The 15,075-nt window shown below is 34.4% G+C and overlaps 1 protein-coding gene across 1 annotated transcript; it reads left to right on the top strand.

Moving 5' to 3' along the window:
- The first annotated feature begins 408 nt into the window (after positions 1 to 408).
- Positions 409 to 3,828, top strand: LOC131077477 (uncharacterized). The gene is made up of 2 exons (XM_058014965.2): positions 409 to 2,867; positions 3,408 to 3,828. The coding sequence occupies exon 1, from the start codon at positions 1,102 to 1,104 to the stop codon at positions 2,842 to 2,844; it is 1,743 nt and encodes a 580-aa protein (XP_057870948.2). The 5' UTR covers positions 409 to 1,101; the 3' UTR covers positions 2,845 to 2,867; positions 3,408 to 3,828.
- Positions 3,829 to 15,075: the final 11,247 nt, after the last annotated feature.

The raw sequence follows: 15,075 nt of genomic DNA, 5'->3' as shown, positions 1-15,075 counted from the left end.
ACAAGCACACACTCCTACTTACGAAATGAAAAACAAAGAATGCAAGAAAAGAATACACAAAAATGAATAAATCAACATATTGATCAAGTCATGAATGATATGTACATATCAAAGAAAGAAGAAACTACCACCATGAATAGTGAAAAAAACTAAAAAATCGACTCTGAACTAACTCTCACTAACTGAGACACCTAACCCAACTTAGTGTCATGTCAAAGATAAATATCCATATGCATAATACATGAAATAATATACAATACCATTAAATCCTAATAAATAATTTAATGCACTCTTGGGAGAAAAAGTCTCTCCTTAGCTTAAAATTCTGGGATTAGTTGTTTTGTCATTTTCCATTGCACTTTTTTCTGATATAAGTCAAAAACAACTAAAGGTTTCCAATGCTGCCATTTACGCCATGCTATTGCTAAGTGCGTGCGATCCTAGGGAAAATCTGGAATAAGACGACTTAAACTTTTGCCAGATCTCTCTATTTTTGGAGAATGTGTCAATTACCTTCCATAATGATTGACTATTAAAAGATTATATGGTTCCAACTTTCAACCAGGTGGTAGCTATATCATCATTTTCCACAAGCATGTAGAGCGTTGTTACGGATTAACCCCGTGTTTGGAACGTTCTGCTTTAATAGTTTTGTATCAGATCTGCTTACCCGAACAGTACCCAAAAAAGAAATACGTGACCATCTTTTATGCAGAGAAATGTTTGGACACCTAGAAAGCACGGAACGTGTGGGTGTCCCTGTGAAGTTCTGTTAGAGAAATTTCGGAGAGCTGGGCATGCTCCAAACCTGATGTCAGCCATGGAGCTTATACCAAAACGTCATCTTTTGCTTTTCAACAATTGGGTTTAATGGCAATTTTGAGATTATTTGGTTACCTGGATTGTTGGTGCTGAGTATCACGAGATATTGACAATGGGGCCATGGACTGGTAAGAACTCTCCAATGGGCTAGAGAGAACTCTTCAAGTCATGTTTTTCACTTGAGTCTTGGGGGTACTTTTGGAAGCTGGCATGGAGGCTGGCTAGATGTTTTAGCCCTGTTCTTGTTTTTGATAACTTGCAAAACAATCAGTTGCATCAATGGATGTGAGGTCGGAAGAGCTTTACCACGAGGTTTCTGGTTTCTTGTCATCGCTATGGAGGAGTCCAATTTACTTGGTTTATTTTGTCTACTTTGGACCTCGATTGGTTAGAATGGTAATGTTCTTCTGTCCCCTGCTCGTCTCTACTTGTTTGCTAATGTTGATAGTCTTTAGCGTGGGTCCTCAACTCGAGAGAATTAGGATAGAGGGTCATTTACAGTGGCTTAGGTTCAGAGAAGCTAGTTTGAGACAAGACAAAGGATTTAGTGTCATGTCAGGGGTGAAAAGACCTCTGATATGCCGTAGGGATCTTTGGATTGATTTGTTTAGAGGGCTGTATGGTAGTTCCCAAGAACCCATTTTGCTCTCAGAAAACCCATTAATGGTGAATAAGTTTTCGGGGGAAGGACTCAAAGTTGAGTTTGAGAAGTGCGGGGGTTTTGTCACTTCAATGGCAGAAGGGAAAACTGTGGATCCAAGCCAGAGTGTTATTCTGAGCAAACTGGGAGAGGTCATGGACAGACTGGTTGCTGAGCTAGGTGGTGAGGTACAGTGTGATATCTTGAATGCATTAGAAGTCATTATTGAAGCACTTATTCAAACAACTCAAAGTCCATATGAAGAAGATAGAATTAATTCAAGCAGTTCAGCATTTAGAACAGCAAAGGATAGAGAAGCATCAGACAAGTCAGTGGAAGAAGCCAAGGCCTTGGAAAATTTCCCTGACAAGTTGGTTGATCTTCATTGCAGAAGCCTTGATATTCAAGGTGAATTTCCATTAATTGACATAGATAATGTAGACAGCCTAACTCAAGTTGCAGGACCCTTTACCAATGAAAATGTTCCTCACAGGATAGATCTAGAGGCCTGTGAAAACGAGGTTGATGCCAGCTCTTTTCATGGTGATGCATTTAAGACCTCTGTGTTGGTTCCGGAGTCCTTCCATGAAGAACCATGCACTGCACAGCGTACAGAGCCTACAGACATTTCACAAGTTTCAGAGCAAGACAATGGAATCTTAGATAGCAATCAAACACACCCATCTGAGAGTGAAAAAGGACTCCCTAGTCTTAAAAATTGTGTTTTTAGGTCCTGCAGGATCTTTCCTGTAGATAACTCTGGTGAGGAGTTCCTTCCCATGGATAGATTATGGGAACAGGATGATCGCCATGCAGGTCTATTGGCATTTGAGAAATCCCCTGCAACCAGGAAAGAAAAAGATTGGAAAAGAACCCTTGCTTGTAAGCTCCTTGAAGAGCAGCAAAATCAGTGGAGGGGAACACTTGTGGGCAAGTTTAGTGAGGAACGTTCAAGCATACTTCAAAGCCAGCTTTCACCTTCAGTGAAAATTCCTGAAAACCAGAGCTATACAGATTTCTTTGGTTCAAAGTCTACAAGCAGTTCTTCAGATAGTCCTGCTTTCACCTCCACAGAAAGTCCCTTGATTGCAGAAGACATGGATCTCTTGTGGGAAGAGTATAATGATGTGAAGAACTATGATCCAGAATCTGATATCAAGGGCCTCGCCAAGAGCCTTGCCAAACTTCGAAGCCTTAGAGGAAACGTTGAGTCTGATACAGATGAGGGTCCAGAAACCCCTAAGCTTTGTTGTCTTAAAGCCTTCAGATTCTCCCCAGGAAAAATTCCTTTAAGAAAACCTAATTTGGTGAAATTTTCCAAGGCTCTGAAGAATTTTGGTTTCATCCAACATATTCGGGGACCCAGACAGCATCCCAGTTAGAAGCCTTTGGAAATCCCTTATTGGTAAGTACTAGTGATAGCTACCATGTCTTTGATTAACAATAAAATTCTTAGTTTATGACTCTCAGATCTGTTGAATAATTGTCTATAAGAAACATGATTTGGCATTTTCTCCCAAGGCAAACAGTGATCTGAATTTTTATTATTGCATCATGTTTCCTTCTCATGCCTGCAGGCTGCAGTAGATTAAAGACCCATTCTCACATTGGCTGTTTTAGCAGAGTTCCAATTTGGCATCATTTTATTTTCATCTAGTAAATAAGAGGCTTCTGCTGTAGTCATGTTCTTAAAGTTCTGATTAATGGGATTAGCTACATTTAGTTTAGTTTGATAAAACTTATTTTGGATTTGATTATATAAACGTTTTTTCTTATCAATGTTTCAGATCATACTGTACTTACTTTTTAGTAATTGCCTATAAATTATCTTGTATCCCAGCAAATCTTCAATGCTTTTCTGGGAGACTGGGACTACTAATCATGATGTTGATAACACTGCTGTTATTTCAAATTATTGATTTTTGTGTTTATGCCCTTGAAACAGATCAGGATCAGTTCACTGACAGTCATATTGATATACATTTTAAATAGCTTTTGGGGATCCATACAAATCCAAACAAATGCAATACTTACTCTCGTGGACTATTCTACAGTCCCTTTCTGCACTGCATCTATGATGAGGTCTCTGTCCACTCTTTGATGATTCAACCATCTCTGTCTCTCTGTTAATTGTCTTCTCCTATACTGTATCACTCCTTCCAGCTAACCTTTCTCCATTGTACAAGCTAAGTTTTGGAGATGAATCCTCTTCAAAATATCCATGTAATGCTATATGAATATCTCAAGTTAGCTCAATTTGAATATACAGATCTGTTATGTTTTAAATTAAAAACAATTTCATCTGTTAGCAAGCATTGTTCTCAGAAACCAGGTATGTGCCCTAATCTAATCTAACAATGTATTAGAATATTGGACCCAGTTTTCCTTTTTCCTGGCTGATCATTTTGTTTTGAGCAAGGTAGTATAGATATATTAAAAATCAATTAATTGTAAAATGTAATCTACCTTAACTCACTCTGAACATTTATCTTTGTGTGTTTTGAAATAAAGATGCTTTAACACTATCTGTTTTGTGAAATATAATAATATTTATCTTTTGAGAAATACTTGATCTTGTGTGCAAATTTCAGTAAGCTAGTCCCCCCATATATGGTAACACACTGAACATTTTCTTTCAATGTATTTTGATATAAAGATGTTTCTTTTCTTTTGAGAAATGTTTGATCTTATGTATGAATTTCAGTCATTTTCTCTTTTACATAAAGGAATTTAATTCTTTTTTAAAGAAATACTTGATCTTGCATGCAAATTTCTTCAAGTCCATCATATTTGGTAACTCGCTCTGAACATCTTCTCTTATATATTTTGACATAAAAGACAGAAATGTCTGATCTTGTGTATAAAATTCAGCCATTTTATTTGTATGTTTTGAAATAAAGATTCCTATTTTTTTTTTAAGAAATATTTTATCTTGTGCGCAAATTTCAGCAAGCCCACCATATTTTGTAACACAGTCTAAATATTTCCTCTTAATATATTTTGACATAAAAATGCTTAACTCTTTTTAAGAAATGTTTGATCTTATGTGTGAATTTCAGACATTTTTTCTTGTTTGTTTTCACGTAAAATTATGTATGTAGAAGTTGTAGATGCATAAAAATGAAAATTAATCTCTGGGATTAGCCCCTAAAAATAGTTTAATAAAGCGTAATAACAAATTCCATTGTAGCCATCTTGTCTGAGAAAACAAATCCATTCATTTTGTATATTGCGGCATAAGTTACAATCCAAAACGCAATGAATGATTATCTATTAATAGGACAGTTAGGAAGATTATCTATTTTTTGATCCAAATCTTATGACATGTGACAACCACCTATCTTTGTAACATATCTTCCATCTCCAGTAAAGATTTTTCAAGTTCTGCTCTCAATCTTTAGAAGGAGATTATTTTGGGGCAGCTTTAGCAGTGAAGGAATCCAATTGAAATATAGTCAGTTGTGTACTATTCAATTATTCTGAGAAGAGCTTTATCTTATAAATATGATTTAATGCAAATTGAAAATCAATACAATTGTTATACTTTTGTTCCAAGATAAAGATAATAAGTTCATGTAAAGTTAAAATTTGTCTATGGAATTGAATAAGTAAAATGAAAACAAAAAAGGAGTGGAGGAGTAATTATATCAAATTCAAAAGGAATGTATTTAAGAGAAAGTATATGAAAAAAATCATCTTTAATGTTTTGGGGTTTTTATCATATCTACAAGTTTGTCATGAGTTCACATAGTATTCAATCTTCAAAAAAATATAAGATGAATGGGAGAAATAATCCTTCAAATATATAGCATTGCAGAAACGAAGTCCTTGATAAGATGTTAGTGAAGATCAAACATTTGTCCAAAGAAAAAGAGTTAAAGCATCTCTAATTCTTGTACGCCATCAAGGTTTGGAGAGAGTTATATGAGTCTCTAAAGATATAAGCGAATCACCCTCTAATTTAATTGTAAGAAGAGCATCTAGAAACAAAATGATTCTCTGTTTTAGGTTTGTTGAACAACTTGAGCAATACAATGCACCTAAAGGTATGGTGATTGGTTTCCATATAGAGGTGATGCAAATTGGATTATGATGAATTAATAAAACTTGTATAGTCATGAAAAAAATTACAACCACCTAAATCAAAAGATAAATTCAAATACGGGGATAGATATTGAATATGAATATACAACAAAAGTACTTGAGCTTCTATTCATTTGTAGAGAAATATTGGACCTATACATATTTTTGGAAGCATCCTCAATCGTGTCGAATGAAATATGAAATGCATGGTTTCCAATGTCCTAAGGAATTACTTCAACATAGATAATAGTTTTAAAAAGAGGAGGAAACCATAGTTTTGATCAAGGAAGGAGGACAATTGCATAGTGTATCTTCTTAAATTGTATTGTGATCTTCCTAGCTCATGTATTGTTTTGTGTTGTAAAACTTTCTTTCCTATGTATAGTAGCATATTAATTTATTAATTCACGAGATTTAATTATTAATCAAGTAGCGTCTAACACGAGTTCTTGATTTCACGATTTTTACAAGCATAGGTTTTAAAATCTACAAATAAATTAGTATTACAGTAGTAAGTTCTTTTGGGTTTGTAGAGGATTTTCATGCCACTTGGTTTGTACACATATAACCATATTTGCAACTGTAGTGTCATAAATTGTCATCAGGCCAAAATACACCTCATGTTTGTGCCCCTCCTTTAGCATGTCTCCCCCTTATCTCATATTCAGATCCGTTCAGTGCCTTAATTCCAACTATTATGCCTCATACACCTACCAAATGGTCCCTTGGGGCCATGTCATCCTCCTGGGACCCTAATTTTGGTCCCTGATTAAGGAGGACCAGAGTGCCTGGTGCCCTGGTCCCCTTCAATGGGGCCCATTTTTCAAGTGAGAGGTGTAACCTATCTCTCCAATGGGAAATGAATTTGGTGGCTCTATATGATCGTTGGAGGTCGACCTAATTGGCAAATTGACCTAGGTCCTCATATATAAAGACATTAATCAATCCTAAGCAATCTAAGTTTTCACATTCAAGCATTGAAGTGTTCATCATCAAGCATTTCCAGAGGTCTTCAAGGCTGCATATTCTTCATTCAATCATTGTGGAGCAAGTTACAACATTCATATTGTTAGCGTTATGTCATATGTTGTCATTGATGTCAAATCCCGTGGTTTGAATTAGGTCCAGATGTGGTGTGTTGAGTAGATATGTTTGTGAAATGTGTTTAGCATTTGAAGGTTTTCTGGATTTCTCGGATGTCTTGGTTTCTCGGAAGGCATATTGATGATACTACTCAGTGCTATTTTTGGGTCCGGATTGGTTCAGATGTCGAGGCTTTTTGGTCCGAACATTGAAGTGTAATGACATTTGTATAGCGCGTGCATAATGTTTTGGGTCCGGTTTTGGCGATGTATGTAACGTGTTGATGAGTTCGATGAGGAACATTGTCATGAAGTCTACTTCTCATTCTTTCCCACCACCAAAATGTTTAGTGGAGACCTAATTTAGATCTTTGTTTTGGCCGACATTGAGGATTATGCTTTTCAGAGAGTATATGAGGAGTATGATTTGGATGACTTGGTGTATGGATTTTTGTGTTGAAGACATGCGAGATTGAAATAATCCATTTGATGTGTTAGAGTTGTGTTGCAGATTGTTACTAGAAGTAGTTCCAAATGTACGGATTGTATTTTAGTGGTGGATTCTCTTTATCTTTCTTTCTTCTTCGGCAATGAGCCTCTTCTGGGGAGTGTGCCTTTCTAGGTAGTGAGTCCACCTGCAGTAAGCATCTTGGCAGTGAGCTACCCTTTGTAAAAATCACCTTAATCAGTGTCACCTTAATCGGTATTTATATATGTTGAGAATTAGCTTTCTTCGTGGTTTTTACCTTCTTGGGTTTTCAATGTAAATTCTGGTGTTTCTTGTGTTTGATCTGTTATGTGCATATGCTTTCATGTTTATCTGCTTTATCAATTATGCTAGTAGTTCCAGATCTGTGAATAAAGTTTAAACATAAGATTTTAATGTCAACTGATTCACCCCCCTCTCATTTTTTCGGATATTCAACAATTGGTATTAGAGTTGTGATTCCTTGATATAAAGTTTAATGGCTTGAGGTAGATCTTGATCCGATGGCACACAAATTATCCATTCCTATCTTTGAAGGATCCGATTATAGTTTTTGGAAAGTGAAGATGAGAGGTTATCTGGTTTCTCTGGGTTACAACACTTGGAAGGCTGTGAAGACTAAGTATCTTCAATCGGCGAATGGTCTTACTACTCCGGATGAAATTCAGGCCTATGAAAAAAATGAGAAGGCGAGGTATGCTATCTTTAGTGCATTATCAAAAACTGAATTGACGAAAGCTATCTCTTTGGTTACTGCTTATGAGGTTTGGCAGAAGCTGAAAGATATCTATGAAGGAAATGAGAGAGTTAAGATGACAAAGAGGCTAACAGCTAAGTGAAGGTATGAAAACTTGCATATGGAAAAATGAGAAGAGATTGTAAGCTATTTTGAGAAGGTTGACTGTGTTGTGAATGAAATCAGAGAACTTGGAGGCACATTGAATGATGAAGATGTGATTGACAAAATCCTAATGACACTACCGATAAGCTATAGTGATAAGATCTTAGCTATTGAGGAAACCTATGATTTGAAGAAGTTCACTAGAGACTAACTATTTGGTACCCTAACTACATTTTAAGTAAGAAAGTTTAGAAAGGACAAAGACAAATCAGAGACAACATTCAAAGCATTTGAAGATGGTCCAAAGGATGAAGAGAGCCTAGATTCAAGATAGAAGTAAAATTTGTGAGGAAACTGAAGAAAGGCACTAACAAGTACAAAGGTATGTTACCCTTTAAATGTTTTAAATGTGGAAATATTGGTCATATTGCTACTAGATGTTTGGAAAAGGGAGATAGAAAAAAGTTCAGGGAAAATAAGGGAAAGTTCAAAAAGAAAGCCTATTATGTTAAGGATGATGTTGGTATTTTAGATGATGAATCCGACTATGAGGAAGGTGATTGTTTATTTCTGGTAGAAAAGGATGTTCCTAAGTTTTAAATTTCTAAGACTATTGCTAATGCATTTCATGCTAGAAGAGATAAGAATGAATGATTAATAGATAGCAGATGTTCAAATCTTATGACTGGTGATAAGAGTAAGTTCATAAAACTTGAAAAGTATGATGGAGGTTTTGTTAGGTTTGAAGATGATTAGACAACATAAATTGTTAGGATTGATTCAATTACTTTTGATGGAAAACATAACACTGACAATGTTTAATATGTGAAAGGTCTGCATCATAATCTTTTGAGTGTTGGACAAGTGTGCAAAAATGGATATAATGTTGTTTTTTTAGGATAATGGATGTGAGATCCAGAAGGAGTCTAGAACAGTTGTTGTAGTTGGAAGAAAGACAAATGGAAACATGTATCACCTAGAAGGAGCTACAAGACACTATTTAATATCTCAACTTGATGATAGCTAGCTATGACATTGAAGGATGTGTCACATCAACTTTGACAACTTAGTACAGATCAATTCAAGGAGTGTAGTGAGAGATCTACAAGATTAACTAAATCGGAGAACAACATCTGCAAGGAATGTCAAGTAGGAAAACATATAAGGAGCACATTAAGAGGAAAAGAATATTCGTCCACCCAATTACTAAATTTGGTTCACATAGATCTTTGTGGTCTGACTCAGACAAGGTTTCTGCAAGTTGAGAGGTATTTCATGTTATTAATTGATGATTATTCTAGGATGACTTGGTTGCATTTCTAAGAGAGAAGTTTGAGGCATTAGAGAAGTTCAAGATATTCAAGACAAAAGTTGAGAATGAGGTTGACAGGATAATCAAGTGTTTAAGATCTAACAGAGGTGGAGAATTCATTTCTGATGAGTTTGATGACTTCTATGAGAAACATGGCATTAGAAGACAATTATCTGTGCCCCGAACACCACAACAGAGTGGTGTAGTGGAAAGGATGAACTAGACTATACAAGAGGCAACTAGAACTATGATAAAAGGAGCACAACTATCAGAAGTCTACTGGAGAGAAGCAGTTCATACAACATACACTCTTAACAAAATCTTGTACCGACAGATGTATGGAAAGACATCCTATGAACTTTGGTATGGAAGAATCCTGACAGTGAAATATTTCAAAGTATTTGCAAGCAAGTGCTATATCTAGAGAGATGAGGATAATCTTGAAAATTTTGACAACAGAGAAAATGAAGGCATATTCTTAGGCTATTCAACAAAGAGCAAGGCATACTAGTGTTACAACAAAAGGTTGAATAATATTGTTAAAAGTGCAAGTGTGAAGGTTGATGAAAGTACTTCAAAATACTCAGAAACAGTGGTAGGATATGAATTTGTTGAGCCTCGAGAAGAGAAAAAAGGAAGAAGAAAACATAAGTGAAGAAAAGAATGATCAAGATGCTCCGACATCTGCATCCAAGACTCCAAGATATGTTCAAAAGAATCATTCAAAAGACCAGATAATTGGAGATAAGAGAAAAGGTGTTATCACAAGAAGCAAAGTAGCTCAAGAACAAGTCTTGTTGTGTTTACTATCTGAAACTGAGCCAAAGATGGTAGAAGCTTATAATGATGAGAATTGGATGAAGGCAATGAAAGAAGAGTTGGATCACATTGAGAAAAATCAGACATGGGAATTAGTCAACAGACCGGAAGACAAGAATGTGATTGGAACTAAATGGGTATTGTAGACATAAATTTGTCTATTAATTAAATGAATATTAAATATTTATTTAATGACTAAATATTCCTCTATTAATTAAATTGATATTTAATTAATTCACTTTAGCCTATTCTGCTATTCTAGTTAAATAAATCTAATCAATTTTTTTTTTTTACTAACTATAGTCCAAATTATTAAATAAATCTAATTTATTTAAATTCATTCCCCTTCTTCTTATTTTAAATAAATTTAACATTTATTTAAAAATCAAATCCCCTTTTTAAATAAATCAATGTTTATTTAAAAATAACTCACCCACTTGCATTCTCCTACAAATGCAAGTTGCACATTTAAACAAATTTTTATTTTTAATAAAAACCTATTTACCCACACCCACCTCTTTCTAGATTCTTCTAAATTTATGTAAACCCCCTCTAGACTCTTCTAACCCCTTCTACTTTAGCCTAATCCCTCTTCTAAACATTTGCACAATCCTAATCCAAGATTAACCCTCAACCCATCATCTCACGCATTTAAGACTCTTACAGAGTCATAAATGTTGCCCTTCTCCATCACTCCAACCCACATGGGTCTTGACCCTTTTGTCAAGGCTTAACCATGGGTAAACTTTGCACAAGAGTTTACCCATTGAATAATAAACTTACCCTTGGATAAAAGCTCTATCCAATAACCCAACCTACATGAGGTTACCCTCATGTCTTCTTAGGCATTAAATGCTCTTTACCTCTCCTCTCAAGCCATCTCATGTTGACATTTGTCATCATGGGATTGGGTTGAAAAGCATCACATGGATCAAAAATCAGGGAATCCTAGCCCTCCACAAGCTCACTCAATCTTGACCATTCAATCAACATTTTTCCCTATAAAAGGATCCCTCATCCTCAAGCAAAGGAGGACATATCTTAAGCATTGTTACTATACTTGCATAGACACATACACTTAAGCTTTATCATAGTAATCTTGTTGTAGGCATTTTGCATAGAAATATGAAGTTTAGTTCATTCAACCATTTTGAATCTCCATTGGCATCCATGGTTTAGTGCTAAAGCTGAGAGCTACATACACTCATTTGGATCTTGGGGAGGAGAGAGACAAGGGAGAAGCAACAAAGGCATCATGAGAGCATCTTAGGGAGACTACTCTTCCTTCTCTTCTTTTATCTTGCTTTCTTTGCATGCTTTTTAATCTTTCTTGATATGTATGTGAAGGATTTTGTTTCATTTATTTTTGTTTTGGTTGGAAACTAACTCACTAACATTTGAATCTTGATTTTGGCTTGTGTCCCCTTTCATGTGCATCATTTTGGCACCCACCGTGGGGCCCTGGTGCCATTTTCATTCTAACAAGTTAAGATTTTTCTAACAAAATTAGACATTTGCAGTTTTTTCAAGTACAGGTAGTGCTTTAGTGCTTTTGATGCCTGATTTAGCGCCTTCACTCCAGATTTTGTGCCTGGTTTTTATCTGCAGAGTAGCACTTTTGTCTTACTTTGGCGCATTCATTGTCCATTATAGCTCTTTTGCAGTAAATTAGTGCTACTATTGTCCGTTGTAGCACTTATGTCCTAATATTGTGTTTTTTCTATAAAATAGCACCTTTGTTTCTTTGATTAGCGCTATTGTATCCGATAGAGAGCTCAAATTTGTAACAAAAATGAAATTTTAGGCTTGTGAAGCCCACCATATAATCTAACTTTTTGAGAGTTTTTTTTTGCAGGTCTAACATTTTATTGCAAGTTCCAAGGAGTTAAAGTAGATTTTGATTTCTTTTCTCAAAATTTTCTTTTACAAAGGGATTTAAAAAGAACCCACTTTCATTTTGGGTGCAAACTAAAATGAACCTCATCATTTCTTTGGTGTTTAAAACAATCTACTTCAATTTCTATTTTGGAAAAAGGTTTAAAATAAGACCTCACTTTCATTTAGGGCGCAAACTAAAAAGAAGCTCATCATTTATTTGGTGTTTAAAACAAGACCTCACTTTGTATTTTGCAAAAACCTAAAAAGAATCTCATCATTTCTTTGGAACAAAACAAACTTTCCAATTTTTTTTGCAAAGCTTAAAAAGAACAAATCACTTGTTTTTTTGTTGGAAAGTTTAAAAAGAACCATCATTTTGCATATTACTTCAAGCACTTTCAAGATTGTTGTTATTCACTTTGGCGATTCATTTTGGGTTGACCAGGATTTCATTTTCAAAAGTTCAAAGTTTTGCTATCTTTTCACAAATTGCTATCTTGGTTAAAAAGAACTCCATGTCTTTTGGAGCAACATCTCCAAAGTAGCAATTAGACAACAATTGCAATATTGGCTAAAAAGAAAGAGTGTATTCCGTGAATTGAAGGTGATATGTATATGCTCTCCCCTTAATTGGGTGATCAAAAAACCAAACACACCATTACTTGTTTTCTATCGATTTAGCATTACGATAAAACCTTTAGCAGGCCTTCTCTCCCGAGGTGCCTATAAGGCCAATGTGAGGGGAACAACCTAAGTGGGGAACGACTAACACCAAGTATTCCAACCCACTATAGTAATCGTGCTTTGGTTCTCTTTCTTACCAAATGATCTTCATTTCGATTTGATCTTGAATCAAATCTTATTGTAAGCATTTGTCATCAAATTCCTTCACAATCTGATGTGGTAAGCATGATACCTTGTTTCAACATACTAATTAGCAAGTCGAAAAAGGGGGGCATATAGCTACCCTCAAATTTCATCACTCTTAGTACGCATTTTAGGTGATTTTGTGGTTTCAACTTGTAGACACCTAAAATTGTCATGTCTAATTAAATAAATATATTTATTTATTTAATTATTCTAAGCCTAATTCTTTTATTAATTAAATAAATTCTTATCTATTTAATTAATTCATTTATCCTCTTCTAGCCTTATTTTTCGATTAAATAAATACTTTTATTTATTTAAATTATCCTTTTCTTAAATTAAAAAAATATCTTATTTATTTAATTGATCCCACTTCCTCTATTAATTAAATGAATCTTTATTTATTTAATTAATTCATTAACCTTTTCTACCTATGACACATGTCATTCATCTCTTAATTCCTATACTACCTACCCTCTTATTATTTTCTTATTTCCTCTACCTACCCTCTAATCATAGTCGACTTCTTTTTACACCTCTCAATCTTATTCCTCCATTTCTTATAGTGTCTTCTATATAAGGAGATGCTTCCTTCACTATCAACCCTAATCAATCATCCTAATCAATTGATTACACTCACTATGCATTCAGCCCCGACCATGCTTTGCACTTTCATATGCGATCCTACTTGCAACCACATTTCCGTTCTTTGTTGAGCTCTTGTGCACACATAAAATCTGAGAGCAAATATATCAAGCAAGATCAATGGAGATAGAAAGAATGGAGATCCAAAACCCTATTGGACATGTGATGGTATAATCTTTGTGATTTCATTTGATTTGCATTGTCTTAGGTAATCTTCATATGTTATGGTGGATCTTTGTTGTTGTTAGGCTAGGGTTTTGTGGTTGAATTCATTTAGTCTTTCAATATTGTTAATCTATTTTCACCATAAAAATTTTGGCATGCCCCATGGGACATGAATTTTTGTTCGATATGTGTTTTTTACAGATTTTTCTAACCCTATATTGCTATTTTGTAAAACAATTTGGAGAATAACCTTGTGCAGCTAGGGTTTTGGACACAAAATCAAGATCTTGGAGAGATTCAATCATATCTCACAAACAGCTTGGAAATTTTGCACAAAATTATTTTTGTAGGTTGAAGAAAGTATCAGGGGCTCTCAATCCAAAATTCAAAATTTTTGGAGTACATTTTCATTTTCTATGATTTTTTTATGATTTTTTACAAAAAATTAATTTTGAGAGCAAATGAGAGACTTTTTCAGATTTTCTTACATTTTTAGAAATCTCTCATAATTATACACAGGATCTGTTCTTTGTGATTTTAATTTTGATGCAAAATATTTCCCTAAAAATTGGATCTTTAAAAATTAGGGTTTTTCCTTATTTTGATCAGATCTCACAAACAGTTTCTAATTTTGGCATCAAATTTTTTGTGCAAGTCAGGAAAAGTATCCAAATGATTTAGTACAAATTTCAAATTTTGTGGATAAAATTTTCATTTTATATGAATTTTTTATGATTTTTCATAAAAAATTAATTTTGAGAGCAAAATAGCGAATTTTTCCGATTTTCTTACATTTTTGGAAATATCTTAGAATTATACACAAGATCTATTCTTTTTGATTTTACATTTGATGCAAAATAATTCCTCAACAATCGGATCTTTGAAAATTAGAGTTTTGCATTGTTTTACTCATATCTCACAAACTGCTTGGATTTGTTGTAGAAATTTTTTTATGCAAGTTTGGAAGACCATCAGGAATCTCCAGTAAAAATTTCAGATTTTTTGGATCGATTTTGCATTTTATATGAATTTTTATGATTTTTCATAAAAAATTAATTTTTGGATCAAATTAGCAAATTTTTTGGATTTTCTTACATTTCTGGAAATCTCTTGAAATTTTACAGGTGGTCTTTTTTTATGATGAATCAGATCTTTAAATTGGTCAACAAAATGCATTGTTGAAGGCCCCTATTTCACAAAGTGTTTTGGATCTAAAATTTACCTAACTTGTGTGCTTACAGGAAGGGGTGATCATTTGAAACAATCCAAACTACTAACAGATCTTTGTTGCAGGACCTTGACAAGGGTTTTTGATCTTTATTGTGTGCCTTATTTTCATAGACTAGCAAACACTTCAATTGGTGCACTAAAATTGAACCATTGTCTTTTATGTCTTGAGCAATAGGCTCTTTTTGTTTCATCTTTAGAGGGTCT

This window comes from Cryptomeria japonica, chromosome 10 (genome assembly GCF_030272615.1).
Source record: "Cryptomeria japonica chromosome 10, Sugi_1.0, whole genome shotgun sequence".
Classification (NCBI taxonomy): Eukaryota; Viridiplantae; Streptophyta; class Pinopsida; order Cupressales; family Cupressaceae; genus Cryptomeria; species Cryptomeria japonica.
This window is presented reverse-complemented; position numbering and strand designations above follow the sequence as displayed.